This window comes from Castanea sativa, chromosome 1 (assembly GCF_040712315.1).
Source record: "Castanea sativa cultivar Marrone di Chiusa Pesio chromosome 1, ASM4071231v1".
NCBI lineage: Eukaryota > Viridiplantae > Streptophyta > Magnoliopsida > Fagales > Fagaceae > Castanea > Castanea sativa.
Window position 1 is genome coordinate 69036320 of NC_134013.1, and position 23305 is coordinate 69059624.

Genomic DNA, 23305 nt, shown 5'->3' on the forward strand with positions numbered 1-23305 from the left:
AGTTTTTTTTTTTTTTTTTTTGGGGGAAAATTGAAGGTACGGATCTCTGTAGAAAGGGGAAGTTTCTCCTTTTTTTTGGGGAGGTGTGAGTTTAGGTGAAAGTGGGGATTTGAGTGACAATGAAATGCGCTTACACACATGTGCATAAGAGGTTCAACAATCCAATAATCAACAAACTAACAATACAGCTTATTACATTTTAGCTTAAAGTCTCTAACTTCATAAAGTACGAATATAAAGAGAGTGAATTGTGAAAGTGAAAAATCGGTAAAGAGGAAAGATAGTCAGTTAAGTGACCTGTAAAGTGTGGAGATGAGTGGAAGATTTTATTGACTACTTTGTCTATTCTCTAATCTTTCTAATTTAAGCCACTCTAAGAGCAACTACATTAGTTCTTTTATTTTACACATTCATTTTAAACAAAAAATCTATTTTTTCTATTTTATACATCTATTTTTACAAAACATTCATATCAGTTCATCTATTCTATCACATCTTTTGATTAAATAATCAATTTTCTCAATTTTTTTATTATTTCTATCAACTGCCCCTATACATACGCGCCCTCTCTCTCTCTCTCTCTCTCTCTCTCTCTCTCTCTCTCTCTCTCTTTACATATTTTTTCTAATTTGTTGCTCTCTCTCTCTAACCCATCTCTACCCATTTTTCAGATCAACTCTCCATCTCGGTCTAATCCACATCATCTCGGTCACAAGCACCGATCCACAGCTCCAATCAGGCAAGACCCGACAAGCACTGATCTCCCTAACTCCAATCAGGCAAGACCAACAAGCTCTGATCAGGCTCCGATCAGGCAAGACCAATGAGCTCCGATCCAGCCAAGCACCACAAGCTCCAATCCGGTCAAGCAAGACCCACGAGCTCCGATCTAGTCAAGCAAGACCCACGAGCACAACCCACCAGCTCCGATCTAGTCAAGCAAGACCCACAAGCACAACCCACGAGCTCAGATCTCCCTAACTCCGATCAGGTAAGACCCACGAGCTCAGATCTCCCTACCTCCAATCAGGCAAGACCCACAAGCTCCGATCTATGTATCTCTTTTTTTTTTTTTTTAAGCAAGTGTATCTCTATGTTGAGCAAGCACCGATCTGTGTTTTTTGAGCAAGTGTATCTCTATGTGCAAGAATCTGGCTCTGTCAAGTTGGTTTTGGGTTAACATAATCAATACTTCTTTATTAATTCAATATTTGTAAAATAGGATTTAAATCCTAAATGTCTCCATTGAAAATATTAAAAGGTAATTCAATATTTTATTTGAATGTCATTTGTTAAAATTTATTCTTCGGTCTTTTTAAGGCTTTGATTGTTTCACATTTAATAGTGCTCACATAGTCCACTCATTTTTCAAGGAAAAAAAAAATAGTATTCACACTCTTTCACATCATATATCCACACTCTTTTCATAACGTGTAAAATATGAATATCTCATATCTAACTTTAAATTAATCTAAATGTCTGATCAATATGTAAAACATTTCATATCTAAAAGTGTGAAACAATAATTATTCTATTCCAAAACAAGCACATCCGGTCAGATTTGTAAAACGAAGTTTTTTTGCATAGATAACTCCCTCTTGTTTGTTTCTTTAGTTTATGTATATACCTTAATTACCCAAGGGGTAAAAAATAGATATGTTGTAAAAATAAAAAATAAAAATAAAATCATTGAAAATTTGAAATAGATGCTATAAATTTAGCTGGAGCAACACGCAATTGTTTGTCTGGTGATGCACATGCATTAATCATGCATAACCACTCTTAATTAGCTTATCATTTAGATGATGTCATATGAAAGAAATTGACATGCTAAATTATTTTGCGAAAGATTCTTTTCACACTTCAATATTACCCAAATAACAAAACTAAAAAGAAAAGAAAAAATCCTTATAATAAAACGAAAGATTCTTTTCACACTTCAATGTTACCCAAATAATACTTCTTGTAATTATTATTATAGACTATTTTTATTAGGTTTTAAAAAATAAATTGAGTAATACAAAAAATAAAACCTTAAACCTAAACAAAATAAATTAATATTGATCTTGCTAAATGAATCCTATCATCACCTACAAATCCATTAAAAAATGAATGATTAAAGGAAAACACACGTCAATATCACAATACAATGTTTTTATTATACATCAATCAGTACATATTATGTTAATCTAGCCTCATCAAGAACACTAGTGACCTCGATAAAGCTGGTTATACAGTTATAGTTTATTCGGATTTTCTATTCCTATAGTTCCAGGCCCAACGAGTAAAGTGTCACTATAAGTGAAAAAAGTCAACTCAAATTCCCTCTACCCATTTTTTGTACATAAAAATAAAATAGTTGTGAAAAGTATTATTTTTTTAGACTTATTCATAAAAAATAATTTAAAAGGGAATTTTTAAAAAATGAAAAAATAGCTTTTATCTTCTTCTTCTTCTTCTTCTTTTCTAATTTCATTTTTTTCCTTTAATTTTTTTAAATTATTATTTTAAAATGAAAAAAATAGCCTTCATCTTCTTCTCTTGTTAATTTTTTCCAATTTCAGTTTTTTTTTTTTTTTTTCATTACTTGTCTTAAAGCACTAAACAAGCCAATAATAATAGTATACTACATTTTCCCTATTCATTGTCTAGTCAGCCTTAACCCCAATAAACCTGTCCCAGTCCCACCTTTCATAAATTCATTTGTCTATAAGCACGGTCCCTCCTATGGTATTCCTTCCCGGAAAGCCTAAGAACTTGATCTCTTTTTGCCTCACTCTCAGTCTGTGATTCTGTCTTTGTGCGTGGGCAACTGAGAGAGAGATGAGAGAGAGGTATTGTTACAAAGATGTGTTGCCCTTCACAGCCATGGTGACAATGGAGTGTATCAACGTTGGGTTAAACACTCTGTTCAAGGCTGCCACTTTGCAAGGGATGAGCTACCATGTCTTTGTTGTCTATGCTTATGCTATTGCTGCTCTTGTTCTCTTTCCTGCACCCTTTTTCTCCAGAAGGTCTCTCTCTTTTTCTCATCTTCTACTATTAGAAGTGTTACAAAGCTCAACAAAATTAGACATGGTCTAATTGTTAAATTTCCATCTTCCTTTCCATATGTTTTTGCAGATCAAGGGTGCTTCCTCCCCTTAACTTTTCCATAATGTCCAAAGTTGTTCTTCTTGGAATCATAGGGTACAGTTTTTGGGTTTACAAAACAAACCCATGTTTTTCTTTTGGATGAGTTTATCTTATTTTTGTTGATGGCAGTATAAGAAGTAAGAAACCCAAGAAATTTCTGATTGTTGCTGTTTCAATTTTTGTGTTAAATTTGGTCTGAGACAGGAGTTCATCTCAGATCATGGGATATACAGGCATCAATTACAGTTCTCCAACACTTGCGTCAGCCATCAGCAACTTGGTGCCAGCCTTTACCTTCATACTTGCCATCATTTTCAGGTTTTTTTTTTTCTTTTATAAACTTTTTCCAACTTTCATTTCATGGATGCCAAAGTACTCTCCACACGTCTTAAACATCAAAATCAGATGGCGAAAATATCAAAGTTTGGTTTGGTTCGGTTGACCAGTATGTAGATGTTACACGAGCACAAAACCTATCCAAAATTGCCTCGTGTCAATCACTGTCCTATTTGGTGAAGCTTTTATCTTAAGGTAGAGTTGAAGAGAGTTGTAAAGGGGGCAAGGGTGGCTGTATGTAACTCTGTTTTGAGAGTTTCCTTTCCTGGGTTGCCTAAAGAAATATCTATGGTAAAAAATAAAAATGCAGTTTTTAGAAAATGTCAAATTAGAACCCCTGGGATGGGTAAGAGTAAGAGTAACGTGTAAGTTAACCTCAGAGTGGACCATGGACAATGACTCAAAGTTCGTGGCCAAAGTCGTGTAATCAGCCCAGAAGAAACAAAACTGTTTGCTGTAGTGACACGGAATTGTTTGCCACAAACAATTTTTATTATTATTATTATTATTTGTTTGCCACAAATCTTAGTGCCTAAAACTTTTTTAAATTGTGATTTGATTCAAAACAAGATTGGGATCCCCTTCTCCGCTTAAAATAATTTAATATTTTTTTATAAAAAAAAATCAATTTTGCATAGATTTATTTTGGCACTTCTTTATTATTAATTATTATATAGCAAACACAATATCGTCTTAAAAAAATTTGTATGACTTATATTCGTGCACAAAATTTTCACTTTCACTTCTCTTATATGTGGGGGTGTAGGAAAGATGATTAGTGGCAATTTTTTACTTCTTTTTTTTTTCATTTCTTTTTTAGCTGTTAGCATACAAAATATTAAAGTTTTGTTTGTGGTCAAATTGTTTCTTTTCCTGGATACATATCTTAATAATTGTAGCTCAAAATATTTTATATTATCTTACTAATCCAAATAGTTTAATGATAATGACCACTAAGCTAATTTCAATGAAGTCGTCATCCTTTTTGGTTTTTTTTTTTATGGGAAAAGTTGTCATCCTATTGGCCTATGGTCTTATCACTTGAAAAGTTTAGGCAAAATCCTTCCCAAGGTGGGCCAATATAACTACTTTTGTTATTCTCTAACCCTTTCTTTTCTTTTCTCATTTTGGCATCAAAAGGATGGAAAAGGTGGCATTGAGAAGCACAAGCAGTCAAGCAAAAATCTTGGGCACCATAATATCAATATCAGGTGCATTTGTAGTGACTCTCTACAAAGGCCCTCCAATAGTCATTGCTCAAACATCATCGGTTTCACTTAATCAACCTCTAAACTCAGTAAAATCAAATTGGGTAATTGGTGGACTTCTACTCACAGCTGAATATATTTTGGTTCCACTATGGTACATTGTTCAGGTGAATTCATTTTTACCATTACCTAAAACCCAGTTTCAGAAATATTTTCAATGTCTAGCACTAGATGAGAAGTGATACAAAGTAAATCTTAAGCTTGTACTATTTGTTTTACAGGCACAAATTATGAAGGAGTACCCAAATGAACTTACTGTAATATTCTTTTACAATTTAATTGTTAGCATCATAGCTGCAGTTGTAGGTTTAATTACAGAAAAAAATCCAAATGCTTGGAGATTGAAGCCAAATATAGCATTGGTCTCGGTTGTGTGCTCGGTAAGAAACTAGCACAAGACTATTGGTACAGTGTAATTAGTAAAACAGTCTATCATCATTCCTTGTCTTAATGAGAATTTCTCTTGTGTAGGGAATTTTTGGATCATTCATAAACAACACAGTTCATGCATGGGCATTGCGCGTGAAAGGACCTCTCTTTGTAGCAATGTTCAAGCCCCTGTCGATTGCCATTGCTGTTGCCATGGGTGTTATGTTCCTTAGTGACACCCTCCATCTTGGCAGGTATAGAATAAAGATTTTCACCCCCAACACAACCCTCCCCCTCTGCTGGGGCAAAAGATGAATATTAATTATAGTAATTAAGGTCGTTTTTAGATGAAACTTTGACTTATTGGATGGTAGCTAATCCCAAAGAAAGAAAACTTTAATTCTTAACAAGGTGCAAATCCACCTATCCTTTATGTAAGACTTGGACAGTAGCTAATCTCAACGACCTATCTTAGATTATTCCTTTCTGAACCTCCTTAGAAGATGTCTTTTTTGTTCCTCATCTTATTTAAAAGCTTCAGCACCAATGATGTATGTTTCCACCAAACAAAAGTAAGCTAAGAAAGATGTTTTCTGTTCCTTGTCTTATATTAGCTTCAGTGGCAATAATGTATGATTCCACTAATCAAAAGCCTATATAATAAATCAATGATCTAAGCCAGTACTATACTTGGGTGTAACACATGCCCTCTAGACAATGGTCCACATCACACGAGAAGTTATTGTCATCTTTGGTTATTTAAATTCAAAAATTCAATACTGAAAAGAACTATACAATGCTCTAGTTTGGTCACTGTTTGTTGTCATTAATCAGTTTTCCATTTTCTTCTCTGCAGTCTTGTTGGAGCAACAATAATATCTTTCGGCTTCTACACTGTAATGTGGGGAAAAGCAAAAGAGGAGATTGGTGTGGACCATGAAGTTGGTAGCCTGGAATCACCATCTACCACCCAAAAGACCCCTCTATTGCAGAGCTATAAAGCTCAAGAGGTATAAGTTAAATGTAAGCAATTGTATCAAAGCATGCTACAAATTGTACAGCAACCAATTTTAGTATAGAGAATTATATGAATTTGCTTGTGGTCACTAGTCAGAGCACACCTTATATTACATACACAACTTTGAGGGATCAAAGAAGATCAGGCTCAATGAAATTCATACAAAGAGCAGCTACAGCACATACCTGCAAACACAAATGTGCCTCACTCTGTATCGTTTTTTTTTTTTTTTTTAAATAATGTAGGGAATCTTTCTAAAGAAAAGCCATTTGGACTCGTATGTTAGTACCATCAGCAAAGTTAAATGACATAACATCCGCTCACAGTAAATGTCAGCACTCAGCAGTCTCTGTAAAATGTAAACGTAGCTTCAGTGATTGGCATTTGGGGTCCAAGAATTAAGACAAACACCAAGGTTGTATTTACCAGGAATGCGAGGTGAACTAAGAACTGTAGATTTATCACATTCACTTGTCAACAAATATGTTAACTAAAGATATTGTCAACAGTACATGATAATCAAACGCCTGTCTCGAAGCTATTATGTTTTGATGAGACTTGAACTATGCATATATGCGTGTAATGTGCATTCACCCAGAGCACAAAGTATATGAGCACAAGTACATGCATGCAGTGCAGTAGATTCTATCTACAAGAGAATGAAAGGTTCAGAAATTATTCACGCTGCATTTACAAGTATTAAAATGGTCAAGAAAGATAAGTCACCTCCACCATAATGAAGGTTTAGTGCACTAATCAATACATTATAAATATGGAAGTAATATGAAGATAATCAAAAACCCACCAAAAAGGGGTTATATGCACTGTTCTTATAACTTTGCCAGTGATACAAATTACATGGAAGATATTTTCAAAAAGTTTCTATCTTGGGGGTTAAAATTAACAACTGAAAATCATAAGATGTTTGTGGACAGTGAAAACCAACCTTCACATCCTCCCTACTTTGTTCTATTCATTGAAACAAAAGGTGTGAATATAAATATAAATATAAATATAAATGAAAAATCTCAACCCCATTAATTAGACTTAAACGTTACAATAAGAACTGCATCAGATCCGTGGGGTCAATCAAACAATGAACTATGAGGATAGCTAAGGCTAAGGCATGGTAATCTTCTGTGCCTTCCCCCTACAATTTTGAGTCAATCTTGAGGTCATCAGACATGGCAGAAGGTATGCAATGTGTTGCCAGAATATCTAAAGTTGCAGCCTTGGCAGTCTTGGTCTGAAGGACAACTATCTGCACAAAGTTTAAAACTTGCCATGGTTAAGAGAATGCACGCACACACGTGTGTGTGTGTGTGTGTGTGTGTGTGTGTGAGAGAGAGAGAGAGAGAGAGAGAACCTGTTGGTACTCTAGTTCAAACTTGAGATATTCTTCCTCGCAACTCTCGACCATACTTGCCAAGCTCTTAAGATTCTTCACAGGTTTACCATTGAAAGCATGAACCTTTAAATACAAAAGAAGTATGTTAGCAAGTGCACTTTACGTCATTTCAGCTATTTTATAAAATAAATGTTATACGCATATTTCCCGACCTGAGTATTAACGATATCCTCATACCCAATATTAATGTCAGCAACAAGAACCTAGCACAAATTTTGAGGAAAAAAGCAATGAGTTCCAGATAAACAAAATCTTGCACCAATATGGTGAAAATGAAGGGCAATGTCATGGGAATGACAATGAGAGAGACTAAAAGAGTAATGTCAGCAACAAGAACCTAGCACAAATTTTGAGGAAAAAAGCAATGAGTTCCAGATAAACAAAATCTTGCACCAATATGGTGAAAATGAAGGGCAATGTCATGGGAATGACAATGAGAGAGACTAAAAGAGAAACCTGAGAAATAACAACGAGTTGTTCATCCACCGATTCAGCCATTGCGTGCAGATGCTTGTCCAGCAGTTTGACTGGAGCATCAAATTCATAATCCTTTCCATACTGGAGATGAGTAAAAATAAAATAAAAAACAAGAGTTAAGAATTAACATAAAAATCCCTCTTATAGGCAGAGGCATAGAATTTACCATGTTAGGATCTCACATCTGCATTAGGGACTCATAAATAGGTTTCACACCCTTAAAACTTTATACATAGCTCATTAACCAAGAGAATTTTATCTTTTCTTCTTCTTCTTCTTCTTCTTTTTTTAAAACAATATGAAAATATAATGTTATTCTATAGATATAAAGGATACGGCAATTTTTCAAAAGTAAATACATAAATAAATTATTCAATATTCACAGCATACATGATTCACACAATGTGCAACACAGAACAAGAGAAAATAGGACCTCAGCTTCTATAGTGTCTCCGCATCCCTTCCGCAATGAGTATGTTAATTTGACAGAGGACACAGTTTTGTATCGGGTTTTACTAACGTATGTCCTAAGGGCACATGTTAGTAAACCATTTTAGGAACTTTTTTGTGGAAAACTGAAAAAGTAACTAACTCATATGACAGTTTTTTCAATTTTTCATAAAAAGTTTTCTAAAATGGATGGTTAATGTATGCCCTATTACACTTTTTGAGTTGCATGGGGCACACTAGCAATTGCAAGCACATAAGTCCCTGAGTGCCACAGTGACACCAGTTCTGATCAGCTGAACATTGCACCTGATATGACTAGGCAGACAAATTTAACCTAACAACATCAGGTTGGATTTTCAGCAATTCACTTGTTACCTAGGAATAGTGTTGCACATCCACATAAGGATGCAACTCTACTGAACAGCAGAACAAACAGATTCCAAAATCTTACAAAATGCTAACAGAGGATAAATTAGAAGAGCAAAGAGTGAAAGGTGGGATCAAAACATAAAAGGATCACAATGTGGGCAACACTGCTGATGATTTCATTATGACCATTTATATAGTTGATACTGTACACTACTACAGAATCCAATCTCATTATAAAACTGAGCAGCTCATGCTTCTCAAACAATCTAATCTATGAACATAAGTTTTTGAGCCCCATCAAGCAGAAAGTATTGGACAAACAAAAGAAAAGAACAAACAAGTGCATCCAGATGCATTTATAACCAAAGAATAATTCAATGAATACTCTGATAAAGCAACTCAGAAATTAACAAAGAGAAAAGAAATAGAGAAGAAAGAAAAGAGAGAGCAAGCAATAATGTAGTGAGCTTAAATACACACCTCAGACCGCAGATATGGAACAGATACAGAGGTAAAAACAAATCCAGCAATAATGTAATAAGAAGGAGGTCTGCCCCTGATGTGTGCTGGGATGAGCCGCTTGTGAGTAGTGAGCTTTATGTTGAATTCGAGTACCTTGGAATCACGGAGAACTTTTACCAAGGCATAATCCCCAGTGTATTTCTGAGATACAAGATAACTAAAACCAATGCGCTCTCCTTGCCTGAATGGAACTAAAAAGAGGAAAAAAAGCAAGAGTTAATAGGTCTTTCCAAGAGACTATTAAATTCAAAAAAAAAAAAAAAATTCAGTGATTCATGGAAGGTCATAGATCTTTAAAAGAGACTAATCAAATTCAAAATAAAATCTTCAGTAATTCGTGGAAGGTCTTGGTTCATTGAAAAATTTTGGGCCACACTAAAGAGAATCACAATTATCTACAAAGGAGAATCACATGAGGTGCAAAAGCACTTCAGACAAGCTTCAAATCTTATTATCATGCACTTTAACACAATCATCAGGGATCAAGTACAGGAGTTTTTTGTAGAGAATAGAAACTGTTACTTTCTCTGACTAACAACTCAATAATGAACTTTTTTTCTCAGTCATCCTCAGATCTATGAGTAGCATTTAATTTAATCAGAAGATCCACAGTTGAGCAGCATCTCAATCAGCTGCCCTTGTTTAGCCATGGGCTGAAGCTAAGCTTCTGCCAATGTTCAAATTCTTCTTCTGTTTTTCACTTATCCAAAAAAAGTCTAGTTTCTATGGCTGCCAACAATCAACCTCTTAATTACACATGCTTCCTATTTTAACTATTAAGCATTAGCTTCTCCAACTTAAAAGAGAAAAAAATTTATGACAGGAGTCACTCTTCTACTGGTAAGTTAAACACACCCAAATACCCAATGGATCTTGAACCCACAGTCTCACCCTTCACCTCACTCCAACACGTGGAAGAGGTGCTTTTTGAATTAGAGCTTATTCACTTTTTATAGGTGTCACACTTTTGACACCCACATAAGTCTTGTCTCCAAATGACCATAAATAAATGTTAAACCCACAGAAATACTTTTAAAAATGCCAACTTATACGAGAATTTTATAGAAGGATATCATAGTAAGTTAATCATTCCTCAGAGTAAATGTTTTTTTAAGACTGATCACTTACACATGAAAAACATACAGTACATGGTCGTAGCAACAAACTTTTGAGCTTAAATAATTACCAACAGGTGTGTGTGTGTGTGTGTGTGTTGGGTGGTGGGGGGGAGTTGTTTACCTGTTCCATCATTAGCAATATTAATCCCATCAAAGCTAAGGATAACATCAGATGGCTTCAGAACCTGAGATTCAGGAGCTGTAGGTTCAATTCTTCTGATACGGACACCCTTCTGATCAGATTCCATCCCCATTGCTATGCGTAGATCAGGATTTTCCATCTTCTGCCACTCAACTCCAAGAATTGGGAACCCTGACAAATTTCAAATGAACATAAAATTATACAAGGATAAGAAAATCAAGTCAATTATTCTAACAAACAAACAACCTCAACATTCAGCTATTCGCCCCGTTCTACAATTGCTAATCAGATGTGCAAGAGAGGACAATATATAGATACATAAGCTCTAAAAGGTTATAAATAATATATCTGCACTGACTTTCTTCTTTATTATATTATTCTGGGTCTTTTATTTTCAGGGGGGACAAGGGTTGAAAAAAGTAGAACTACACTCTTGACATACCTGTATATGCTCCATTCTTCTCATAATCTTTAATGAAGTGCTCAATAACTGGTGTTGGTATGACATAACCAATGTTCTCCACATCTTCATGCTTAAGAGACTGAAATGCAATGCCCACACACTTTCCCTTATCATTAAAAGCTGGCCCACCAGAATTTCCAGAGTTTATTGCAGCATCTATCTGGGAAATCAGAGACAAGGGACAACAAAAAATTTGTCAATAAACAAGTAATAAATGATAAAAAAACAGTAAGTCTTAACAGAAGATAAGATCAAAATTCTATAACCTGGAGTCCGAGAAGTTCTGTTGACCCATGAACATAAGAAAGTATCTCAATGCGTGACACTACACCACTAGTCACAGAGATTGTGTCACCCCCAATTGGGTAGCCCACTACAGTTACAGCATCTTGGAGTGCAGGCAGATCTCCAAACTCCACAGGTGAAACTCCTTCCCAAAACTCATCATCACTCACTGTCAACAACACTGAGGCATCGCAAAACAGGGGTAGGAAAGTACCCTTTGGATTATATATACATGAATTGGAACTATATCTTTTGCTGAGTTGTTAATACTATTTCTAAAGATTAACTAGAATTAAACAAGACATTAGGATTGCACATGACTGTGGAACCATAAATTGATGAATCATCAACATGTTCTTTGTCTTCTATTTTGGAGCACACCAGCATCTTGTACAAATTCATTTCATCAACATGCAAATTACGATTTCTTCAATATTTTTATACAACTTTTAAGAAATTCTATCAATAACGCATAATAACTACAAGATACCTGGTTGGATAAGTAAAAGATATTTGAGTTGATAAAACCATAGTTAATAATTCTTCTTCTTCTTCTTCTTCTTCTTTTCCCTTTCTATCTTTGATTAATTACTATTTAGATTTCTATTAGTACTATTGCAACCTAAGAACTAACTCTTCATGTCACCCACCAATCTACACATTTAATTTTAAGCTATTGGCACTTTCTTCCCAATCCAATTCATCAAAATCCATCACGTATGTAGTTATGTTTCTCAATAAAAGCAACTTCACACCCGCACACACTATCCCTTTGTTTGCAAAAATTGAATGAAAAGCTTAAAAAGACATCCATTTGCACAAAACCAGGTACCGAATTAATTCAAACTAACTAAAAAACAAACTTTTCCATACCAATATCTCATTATGTCTTAAACACACTATCCCTTAGTTTGCAACAACAAAACATAAATGCTAAAAATCCAAACATTCTCACTATACTCGGATACTAAATTGCCTCAGACTAACTTAAAAACCAAACTTTCTCATACCATTAACACATTCAATCCCAAACACTAACCTTTGGCTTGCAACAACCAAATGAAAAACTTAAAGGCCAAGCATTTTCCCAAAAAACCAGACACCAAATTAGCTCAAACTAATTAAAAAACCAAACCTTCTCATACCAACATCACATTCATCCCAAGCACACTAACCCTTCAGTAAACCCAGGTACCAAATTAGCTCAAACTAACCCAAAAAAAAAACCATTCGCGTACCAATCTCACATTCAGTCCCAAACACACCAAGCCTCTACTTTCAAAACTGAATGGAAAGCCCAACATTTTTCACCAAACCCAGATACCAAATTGGCTCAAAAAATAAAAACCACAAACTTTCCCATAATAATATCACATTCAGTCCCAAAAACTAAACTCTTCATTTGAAAAAACTAGATGAAAAGAAAAACATTCTTCACTAATCTTAGATACCAAATAAGCTCAAACTACCTAAAAAACCAAACTTTCCTATAACAACATCACATTCAATCCCATACACACTCACCCTTTAATTGCAAAAAAACTCGATGCAATGCCAAACAATTTTCCAAAACCCAAATACCAAATCAGCCCAAACTAACTACAAAACCAAACTCTCTCAAAACAACATCATATTTGGTCCCATACACACTAACCCTTTCATTTGCACTAACTGGATGTAAAGCCAAACATTTCCAAAAAAAACCCAGATACCAAATTAGTTCAAATTAACTATAAAACCAATCTTTCCCAAACCAACTTCACATTCAGTCCCATACACACTATCACTTTCATTTGCACTAACTGGACGCAAAGCCAAACATTTCCTCAAAACCCAGATACTAAATTAGCTCAAACTAAACCAACATCACCATAATGCCCATACACATTAACCCTTTATTTGCAAAAACTCAAAGAAAAACGAAAACCAAACAATTTTCACCAAAACCCAGATAACAAAATCAGCTCAAAACAACAAAAAAATAAAAATAAAAAAGCACAAAATGTATCCCATACCAATATCACATTCAGTCCCAATAGCCAACACAGTAGCCAAGTACTTGGTATCCGAACCCCGCTTCTTCAACTTCACCTGGGTATGGTGCTCCACCGAATGCGCATTGGTCAAGACCCTCCTTCCTCCGAGGATAAACCCACTGCTACTCGAGCTGTACTGCCTCTTCCTCTGCCACATCAACGAGAAATTCGGCTCCGTGTGAACGCAAAACACTTTCACCACCGCGTCCATCGAAGGCACCACCTTGACCACCGTCTCCCACTTCACCGGCTCCGAAACGCCAACCGCGTCCGACGTCGCAGCAGCTATCGCTGTTGCTGCTGTGTTGGTCGCTGTAGAGTGGGTGAAGTCGCCGTTTTGGTCAGCGTGCCTTGAGCCGCGGCGTTCGGGTGAAGCCGCTATGTTTGGGCGCGGGTTCTTGCGTGGACGGGCCCCACCGCCGCGTCCTCTGGTGGTGGTGGGAGAGGAGGAGGGGTTGTTCGGGTCCGAGGTACCGGGTTCGGTGGTTGGGATTGGAACGATGTCGTTTGGTGATGTTGCTGTGCTTGGGTTTTGGGGTTTATGATGTTTTCGTTTCATACTGTTTTTTTTTTTTTTTTTTTTTTTGGGAGAGAAAGAGATAAAAGAGTTTCCACTTTCCAAATGGGCTTGAAAGTTGTAGACTTTAGAGGGATTTTTGGTACTGTTTTTTTCATATAGATTGATTTGTTTTGATTAAGTTTACAGAATTTGTTTCTTTTGTACTAAAGAGAGAAAAAGATTAGGGAGTGATAATGGGCTTGTGAGAAAGAAGTCAAAAAACCCAAAACAAAGGATCAAACAGTTGTGGATCTTAGAGGCCTGCTTGACTTTGACTAGGCTATGAAACTTGCAAAGAGGGCTATGTAGTTGCAATATCCTCGATGATGGGCCTTCTTTTTGTTTTTCCTTACAATAAGTGATGAAAAGGGATTTGAAATTTTGAAATTTGAACTCTTTTTAAGTTTTTTTTTTTTTTATTATTGGTAAAAGGAAAGTTTCATAACTAGATTGAGTTACAAGTGGGTTATAGCTAACTCAACTAATAAAGTCTCTGATGGTTGAATAAGAGATCTAGGATTTAGTCTCTGCCTACACCAAAAACTGATTGGTATCTTGGTTTGATGATAAAGAGCTATTATCAGAAGCGGAAGTCAAAGGTTGAAACTATCTCTAAAAAAAATGACTAAGTTACAAGACTTAACAATTTTTTTTTTTTCATTGTTACAAGATCTCCATCATTGCTCTCCGTCAATTTTGACTTGAAACAAATCGCCACCAACTTGAACCGAAACTAACTCGATTCGTGGTTTTCGGCAATCGACAGCGGCTTAGCTTTTCTACCACCCGAATCTGTCAAATCAATTCCAAGTTAGGCACAAACCCGACCCGGACCAACCTATAAACAGCCTTACTTAAAGAGCTATCATTAGGAGCGGACGTCATAAGTTGAAACTCTATCTATAAAATAAAAAAAATAAATAAAAAGACTGAGTTACAAGACTTAACAATTTTTTTTTTCATTGTTACAACATCTCCATCATTGCTCTCTATCGGTTTTGACTTGAAACAAATCGCTGCCAGCTTGAACCGAAACCAACTCCATCCATGGTTTTCGGCAATCGACAGCAAGTCAACTTTTCTACGACCCCAATCTGGCAAATCAATTCCGAATTGGGCACAAACCCGACCCGGACCAACCCATAAATAGCCCTACTTAAAAGTCTATTAACAAAAACATTTTTCTTTTATTAATAAAATGTAGCCTTTTTTTCATAATGCATTTTTTATCCTAAAGTTTTCTAAAATAGCATCTTGACCACAAAATTGTTCTCATAATTATATTTTTACCTTGGATTTTTCACAAAATTGTATCTGTGACCACAAACTTCTCCAATATTTTTAACCCAAAAATTTCCCAAATTACATTTTTCAACCCCAAATTTTCTCAAAATTACAATTTCAACCCCAAACTTTCCAAAATTATGTTTTCAACCCCAAATTTATTTATATTAATTTTTGACCTTTAAATTTTCAAAAAAAAAATGCACAAAGGCCCTTTAGGCCATATATGCACTTTAAATTTCATTTTGTGCCAAAATAAAATGTTTTCCTTTAAAATAATAGGTTTACCAAATGAGATTGTTTTAACACCTTAGAGGAATTTAACTTGTGTTTTTTTTTTTTTTTTTTTTTTTTTGCATGGGATAAAATATTTTGAGAGAAGGAATTGCAAAATTGCATTTGTTAGGTTGTGCTTTGGAGTAAGATTAGCTATATTTAATTCAAGAATGAAATTTACCTTCCTAGAATATGTCATGCCATAACATGTTTAGTTAGACCCTTTTTTCTTTTCTTTTCTTTTTTTATCTTGCTTCCTAGAATAAATGGTTCACATGTCCATGCATTTACATGTCATTTTAGGATAGATTATACATGTTATCTTTACAATTCATTTTAGGATAGATTACATGTCATCTTATGATAGATTATACATGTCATTCGATGATAGATCATATGACATTCTTTTTACATGTCATCCTAAGGTAAATATACATATGTCGTTGCTTACATGCCATTGCTTGCGTGTCTTCTTACAATAGATCATATGTCATTCATTCACATGTTATCATAAGATAGATTATACATGTTGTTGCTTGCATGTCATTGCTTGCATGTCTTCTTACAATAGAACACATGTCATTTATTCGCATCTCATTTTAGTATAGATTATACATGTCATTCATTTATTCACATGTCGCCCTATGATAGATTATACATGTCATCCTATGATAGGCTTGTTTCCTTTTATTGCATATGCACATGCATAATATTCTTTCTTTTAAAGCCAAATGCCAAATTTTTAGTTGTTATTTAAATAGTGAAATTTAAGATTAAATTTGAAACGATATACTATACTTTTAGATAGACTTGTAGGGTGTCTAACATCTTCCCACATGTAACTGAGCTTCCAGATCCATATCTTCTAGTTAGGGACATTTTGTTTTATTTTCTATTATAGCTCAGGAGTCCTAGGGCTTTCTTAGTTAATTTAGTAAATAAAATTTATTAGATTTAGGTGACCAATCACACTTTACAAATTTAATGGTTGGTGGAGGCTCCTAAAGATGAATATAATTAAAGAAATTCACTCACACATACCTCACCCTAAAGTGGCCATGGTCCAATATTAGTTTGGGAAAAATCACATTTTAAGCCTTATTATTTAGGAGTACAACAAATTTAATCCTCATTTCAAAGTAACAAATTAAACCTTAAATAGCTTCAAAAAAATCGTATATAGTTTCAAAAGTAACAAATTAAATCTCACTCATTTGAGTGGAATTATATTTTGTTTGGGATTTAATATGGGTTAGGAGTTTAATTTGTTATTTTTTGAAACATCATGATTTTATTTGTTACATGTCCTAAATAATAGGGTTTAAAAAGTGAAAATAATGAACTGCAAATTTGCAAGTGTTACGTGTGTATTATGAATGATATTTTTAGTAGTGTCAACACTTTTCATTCATCTTAATTTGAGATTTATGCATTTGCCAGTAATTGATATAGCCAAGAGTGTGTTAAGACCTAGCACCAAAATATGAACACTGAAATAGCATTAAAATCATAAAATTGTGTGTTGATATGTTCATTTTTTGTAGCCCAACTGATATTTTATACTCTTTTGGATTAATGAATACCGAGATAGCATTAAAGTCATTATCTAGTGTGTGGGTTCATTCATCTTTATATATATATATATATATATGATGTCTTATTCTGCCATTTCCAAGTATTTTGGTGATTGACAAAGGCATAAATGGCAAAATTATTATAAATTAAAAAAAATCATATTGAGTTTAATAGTGATTATGTTATTGATACCATAAATTTAAGAATATTTTATCTTTTGAAAAAAAATGAAAAAAAAAAATGAAAATTTGTAAATTGTTACTTTTTATTTTTAATTTTTTTTTAATCAACTACAACTTTATCTAATATAGAGAGAGAAAAAACGTGGTCCAAGTTTTTTTTTTAATTGTTAATTTTTTTTAATCAACTAAAACTTCATAGAGAAAAAATAAACGTGGTCAAAGCTTTTTTTTTTTACGAACGTGGCCAGAGTTGAGAGACTCTTTTTGCCTGTTCTTACTCCAGGCCCCAAGTGTCTACATATTTTCGATTCTTTAATATAATTATATCTTTTATCTCAAAAAGAACTTATTATTATGATTATAATTATTATATTATAGTATATACGTACGTTTGGACCACGAGGACATTATCTAACTACTCCCAACCCTTACCTGCAGGCTGCATAGATTTTTTTTTTTTTTTCTTTAGGAAAAAGGCTGCATAGATTTTATTAAAACAAATACTTAAAGATTATAATACAATGTAATATAGGATCAAAAATCACACATAAAAATTTATTTTAGTATAATAAATTACTTTTTTCTATTTTATATATGCATTTTTCAAAATATTTCACATTAGATTATATTCGGTTTATATTGATGAAATTAAGCATGATATAGCCCAATTTCATCAGCAAACACTGAAGGCCCCATACATGGGTGTGTATGGGGTCAATTACACCAACATGAGAATTATGCGAGGACCACGCAGCTGACCCAGCAAAAAGAGTCATCCTTTATATTATTCTATGGCTTATCCTCGACTTTTTGAATGGTACTCCATAATTGAATAAGACAACTGACCTCTAAAAAGAAAGTACTTCAAAAGGCAGTACTTTCTTGAATATTATAAAGAATCAAGATACAACGCTTCAAAGGCAGGCGCGGAGGGGATTCGTCCAACCAAACAATCTCATCCTCAATATTTCTAGTAGAAGTAATGATATTCAGTGCGAACTTTTCAATTTAATTATTGGTCTATGGTTTATCCTCAACTTTGTTGAATAATATACTACATTTTTTTTTTTTGGTTAATGTGTATCTTTAGGCTGCATTTTAATTAACTTTTTATGAGAAATTGAAAAAATTGACAAAAAATTTCATTTTTTTATGTTCTCATAAAAAGTTCTCTAAAATAGTATGTTCTAAGAGCACACGTTAATAAAACATTTTTTAAAAAAGTCTAAAAAAAATGTTTCACGTGGTCTTATTCTAAGAGCATTTGCATCTGTCTGTGTATAAGAGAAAAATGTGTAGAATTTATGTAGTTTTGTCTAAAAGACTCATATCAGTCCGTATATAATTGTGTAAATTTACAAGTTTGCTACAATAACTGTGTAAATTTACACAATTATTGTAGCAAACTTGTAAATTTATACTGACATTGTTTATTTTGCATTTAGTTGTTTATTCTTTCTTTACCTATGTAAATAAAAAGAAACAATTTTAAAAATCAAGAAAATTTGATATTTTAAACTTGTAAATTTACACAATTATTGTAGCAAACTTGTAAATTTATACTAACATTGTTTATTTTGCATTTAGTTGTTTATTCTTTCTTTACCTATGTAAATAAAAAGAAACAATTTTAAAAATCAAGAAAAGTTGATATTTTAATGAAATATAGTGTAAAATAGATAATCTAATGTGAGATATTTTGAAAAGTGAGTATGCAAAATAAAAAAAGTAGGTTCTTAAGTTAAAATAGATATGAATTTTTGCACAAATTGATACGAATGCTCTAAAAAGACAATGACCGTAGGTTTTTTGCCCATTGCCTTTCATCCAATTCGGTAGGTATCCACAGTCCACAAGTGTTATAACTTATAAGATTGTCTCGTAAGATAATTGTCGATCCGCAGGTGGTGGATAGGGGCTAAACATTTTTTTTCCTTCTATTATTCACAATTAATCATTTTACATTTGTGTACCTAAATTTTCTCGGGTGATATCTTGACAATTTTACCGTACTGAGAATTTGCGAGATATTTTTCTCCCACAATTGAGACTTTTGCATAATAGTAACGTGTCGGCTCTTCATCTTGGAAACAAAAATATTCTTGCGACCTTTTCTCACACGCAAAGTCTATGCCATCTATTCAGCAAAAAAAAAAATTCTATGCCATCTAGTTTTGTCTCAAAAAAAAAAAGTGAATTGTCAATCAGTGAATAATCTATGGATTTTAGCCCAAAGTTTATCTCAAAAGAACTGCTACGATGTCATTATAGTATAATATTGGCATTGATAACATTATAAAGAAATATTGAAATTCAACAAGTTAGTCCGTTTTTTATAAATGCTTTCACTTCACTACCTGCTGAGGACGACTAACAAGAGTTTATTATATCTTATCTGATCCTAATCAACCAACATGCCAATTGTTTTTCCTTCATGCACCTAAACTTCTAACAATATAGTAATCAATTGGGAATAATCCATGGTATTATATTCTAAATGAAATCAGAATCCTTTTTTTTTCCTCAGTGGAGGTCAGAATCCATGGTTTTATCAGATAAGGTGAAACAGAGATGGACAAAATTAGGAACGGCCCAGCCGGGCTGATCTTTCATCTTGTAGGCTGGGTTTGGATAGCACGTCGTCCTACGTTCGTAAGGTTTCCACGTTTTTTTCTTTTTTTTTTTAAGACCAGCGCCTAGTGCATTGTTCATGAGACATGAATAATTTTTACACATTTAAAAATAATTTTGCTACAGTGTTTTTAGTTTTCAGTTTTCAACAATAAATTCTATCCAAACGGACCCATATGGGTCACGTAATATGTTATGAGACAATGGCGCGCGCGTCCCCCCCTCCTGCCCCCCCACCCACACACACACACACACACACACACACACATATATATATATATATATATATTAAAGACAATTATTTCAGACTTTTAAGCCTTTATGGTATACCATCACAAATTCATTAGAATTTTTTTATTTAATAATTATACGCATAGAGTAAATCTTGAACATAAAACCTTATTAGTCTCCTTTAATAATAGGGAGGAACTGCCATTATAATACAAAATCTTACCCTATGTTTATAAGGAAGGGATGATAGGAGACAAGAAGAGAGTAAAGACTCCCTCTGTTCCAAACATACCTATAAAGCACCTATGTTTAAGCTTTGAAAAATATAGAAAATTTTAATCTGATTCTTTAATTTTAAAAAGTTAGAATCAAGTCATCAAATAGTTTAAAAAGTTGCAATTGGGTCATTTTTATTTTTATCAATCAAATGTGACGGTCTAACAGAAATGGTTCTTGATATAAAGAAAGGAAAGACAAACAAAAGATCCAACAGCAAGAGACATGCAACTTTTTGGGGTTTTTTTTTTTTTTTTTTTTTGCTGACCGTAAAAAAATGTCACCCGAATAAACTATATATAACAACGCAAAAAAATAATAATAAATAAATAAATTTGCTACTAGTGTATATAACTTTCTTAAATCATGAAATGAGAAGATTTGGAAAAGGTTAAAGCATACTCCAGATTGTACTACTTTTAACATTTACAATTGAAATAAATATATTTGGTGAATTAAAAAAAAATGTATACATTTCTATAAAAAAAAAACGTATATAAATGAGCGTTTTGGTTATTTTTTACTATTACTTATAACCCCTGGCCTGCACGCATGATGATGTGTCCACTAACACCAACTCCCACTTAAAAATCACCATGATTTTGGCCAAGCAAAGTAGCAAACTGATGGAATGATTTAATTGCAAAGTTTTTGTAATGGTAACTTTTATAAGTTTTCAAGAATTTAAAAATGTATTTATTTGTAAACAGTTTATGTAGTTAATGTAAGTGCACAATTGCGCCTAGACCCAAAAGACACACGTGGGCTTAGGCCCAATGAGCCTTAAACAATGAAATTTGTAGAGTGTGGGCTCGCAATCTAGTTTGCTGATGTTCGGAGCTTAATGAACAGGCTAAGATGTTACAGTATTTGCAAACAATGGACAAGTGGTGCAAATCAACTTCCTCGGACGTAAGCCGAGGCAGATTTATGTATATTATTTCTCTTTATTTTTTTCTACAGGTTACAATGCCTCTCCCCTTTTAATCACCTCCCTCTCTCTCTTAAATACTTCTTCTTCCTCCCACTTTATCCACGTGTAACGCAAATTATCCTACGGGACACCTGTCCCATCTACCACCCTCTGGAAGTCTTCAAATGATAACAAGAAGACTGACTTCTACTGTTCAGGGGTCATTTTTCCATTAATGCGGCCAGGAAGGTAGATGCAGAGTCTTTAATGGGGAGATAGCAGCCTTTTCCTAAGATATTTTCTTCACTCCATGGCATCTAGAAAGTATATAGATTTCCCTCTTAACCAACGGTTCGTCCAGAACACTGCCTTGATCTTCTTGGCGAATCTCAGGGCCTTCGCGGGTCCGTCCGAGGAAAGACTTGTCCTCGGACGAGTCCTCGGACTCCCGACCCATGGGCCGACCTGCAACTCTAAAGGCTTTTAGTCTAAAACAAACTAGCGTCCATCAATAAAGCCCAAGGCCCAAATACTTACTTAGGTCCTTCAAGTCCCCACAATAGCCCCTCAAAACTTTATTTTTCCTCATCCGAGGAGGAAAATAGGGTTTTGATCTGACCAGAGCTCCCCTCACACGTTTCATACATCACCACGCGTGTGAGAGTCGTTTCGTTTAAAAAATGCCGTTTGGCGCTTCGATTTCCAGAACGCGTGCATTTATGACCGCAAGTTAAACCCTGTTCCCCACGTTCAACGGTGAGATGAGTATCGAACGGTCCTCGTCACCTCCTGAAAATTTGGGCGGGACGCATCCAATCTCGAGGCCGCCTCCCACACGTCATAACGCCTAAAAATCTGTGCCCTCATTCATTTCTTCAGAATTCTATTACATCAGAGCATCAGTCATCATCTTTCCTCTCCAGAAACTCGTGGAAACTCGCATAACTCCAAACTTGTAAGTCCTTACTTTTACTACTTTTTCTCCTCGGATTTTGTCATCGGCCTCCTTCTTAACCACATTCTTTCTTGAAACTTGCCCTTTCCTTTCTCTTAGATGGGTAGATTTAAGTGTTTAGTTGATACCGCCGCTGGGATGGAAGGCTTTAGGGCCAAATACCACATTCCCAGTGACGTGGGTTTGAGATACTGTTCGGCGGAAGCCGTAGGTGGTTCTAGGAAAACGAGAGAGGTCATTATCCCCATGATTGCCTTCATAGAAGGTGGGATGACTCTCCCTATGAGAGGCGTGACTAGGGAATACCTTCGCAACCATAGGTTGTGCCTAGACCAATGCGCACCCAATGTTTTTTGGGTCTTAGGAAGTGTCGACGCTCTAAATGAGCAGATGGGCTTAAGCCTCACTTGGCATGATGTTGTCTTCATGTATGAATGCCATAAATTTAAAGGCGCAGGTTATTACTTTAAACCCCGGTCCAGTGTAGTTAGGTTAATTTCCTGTCTGCCCAAGTCCAATAAAGGCATGAAGGACGACTACCTCATCGCCTCAGGCAACTGGCACGACGGCCCTCACTGCCCAGTCGTATGGGGAGACCCAAGTGCGACTCTTTAGGAGTTAATTTCTCTACCCAAGTGCGACTCTTTAGTACATACTTGGCTTCTCTGGTATTCTTTCTTGTAGATAAACAACTCGTGCGCCCCCATCTGAGCCATTGCAACGTTGCTGACCTAAACCGCGTGCTTCGCTCAGAAGTGTTTATGAGTGAAGACCTGCAACTTAGAGCAGCTCACCTAATACTAGGGTACGACCCAATATCCTCAGATTTCCAGGAGATAGAGAACGCGATTATCGCGGGAGACAGGAGGCGCAAGAGAATCAACGTAGCGAGGCTGCACTTTCTTGCCGACCACGACCTTCCCGACGACCCCAACACCATCCTGTACACACGACCCATCGCAGCAATCCCTCTCTCGATGCACTCTCAAGCAACCGCCGTCCCGGAGGAGCACGTGTCCTCTTCGCA

General features: G+C 34.9%; 2 protein-coding genes across 2 annotated transcripts; one reads left to right on the forward strand and one right to left on the reverse strand.

The window, feature by feature from the left end:
• Nucleotides 1-2698: 2698 nt before the first annotated feature.
• On the forward strand, nucleotides 2699-6678 carry LOC142609196 (WAT1-related protein At3g28050-like). The gene is made up of 8 exons (XM_075780809.1): nucleotides 2699-3014; nucleotides 3124-3189; nucleotides 3340-3453; nucleotides 4612-4846; nucleotides 4961-5119; nucleotides 5211-5362; nucleotides 5965-6118; nucleotides 6372-6678. The coding sequence occupies exons 1-8, from the start codon at nucleotides 2824-2826 to the stop codon at nucleotides 6432-6434; spliced, it is 1134 nt and encodes a 377-aa protein (XP_075636924.1). The 5' UTR covers nucleotides 2699-2823; the 3' UTR covers nucleotides 6435-6678.
• Nucleotides 6679-6916: 238 nt separating this feature from the next.
• On the reverse strand, nucleotides 6917-13979 carry LOC142609185 (protease Do-like 9). The gene is made up of 9 exons (XM_075780800.1): nucleotides 13376-13979; nucleotides 11342-11541; nucleotides 11055-11235; nucleotides 10592-10783; nucleotides 9311-9543; nucleotides 7991-8092; nucleotides 7687-7737; nucleotides 7493-7597; nucleotides 6917-7387 (listed from the first exon to the last, which is right to left on the reverse strand). The coding sequence occupies exons 1-9, from the start codon at nucleotides 13953-13955 to the stop codon at nucleotides 7277-7279; spliced, it is 1755 nt and encodes a 584-aa protein (XP_075636915.1). The 5' UTR covers nucleotides 13956-13979; the 3' UTR covers nucleotides 6917-7276.
• Nucleotides 13980-23305: the final 9326 nt, after the last annotated feature.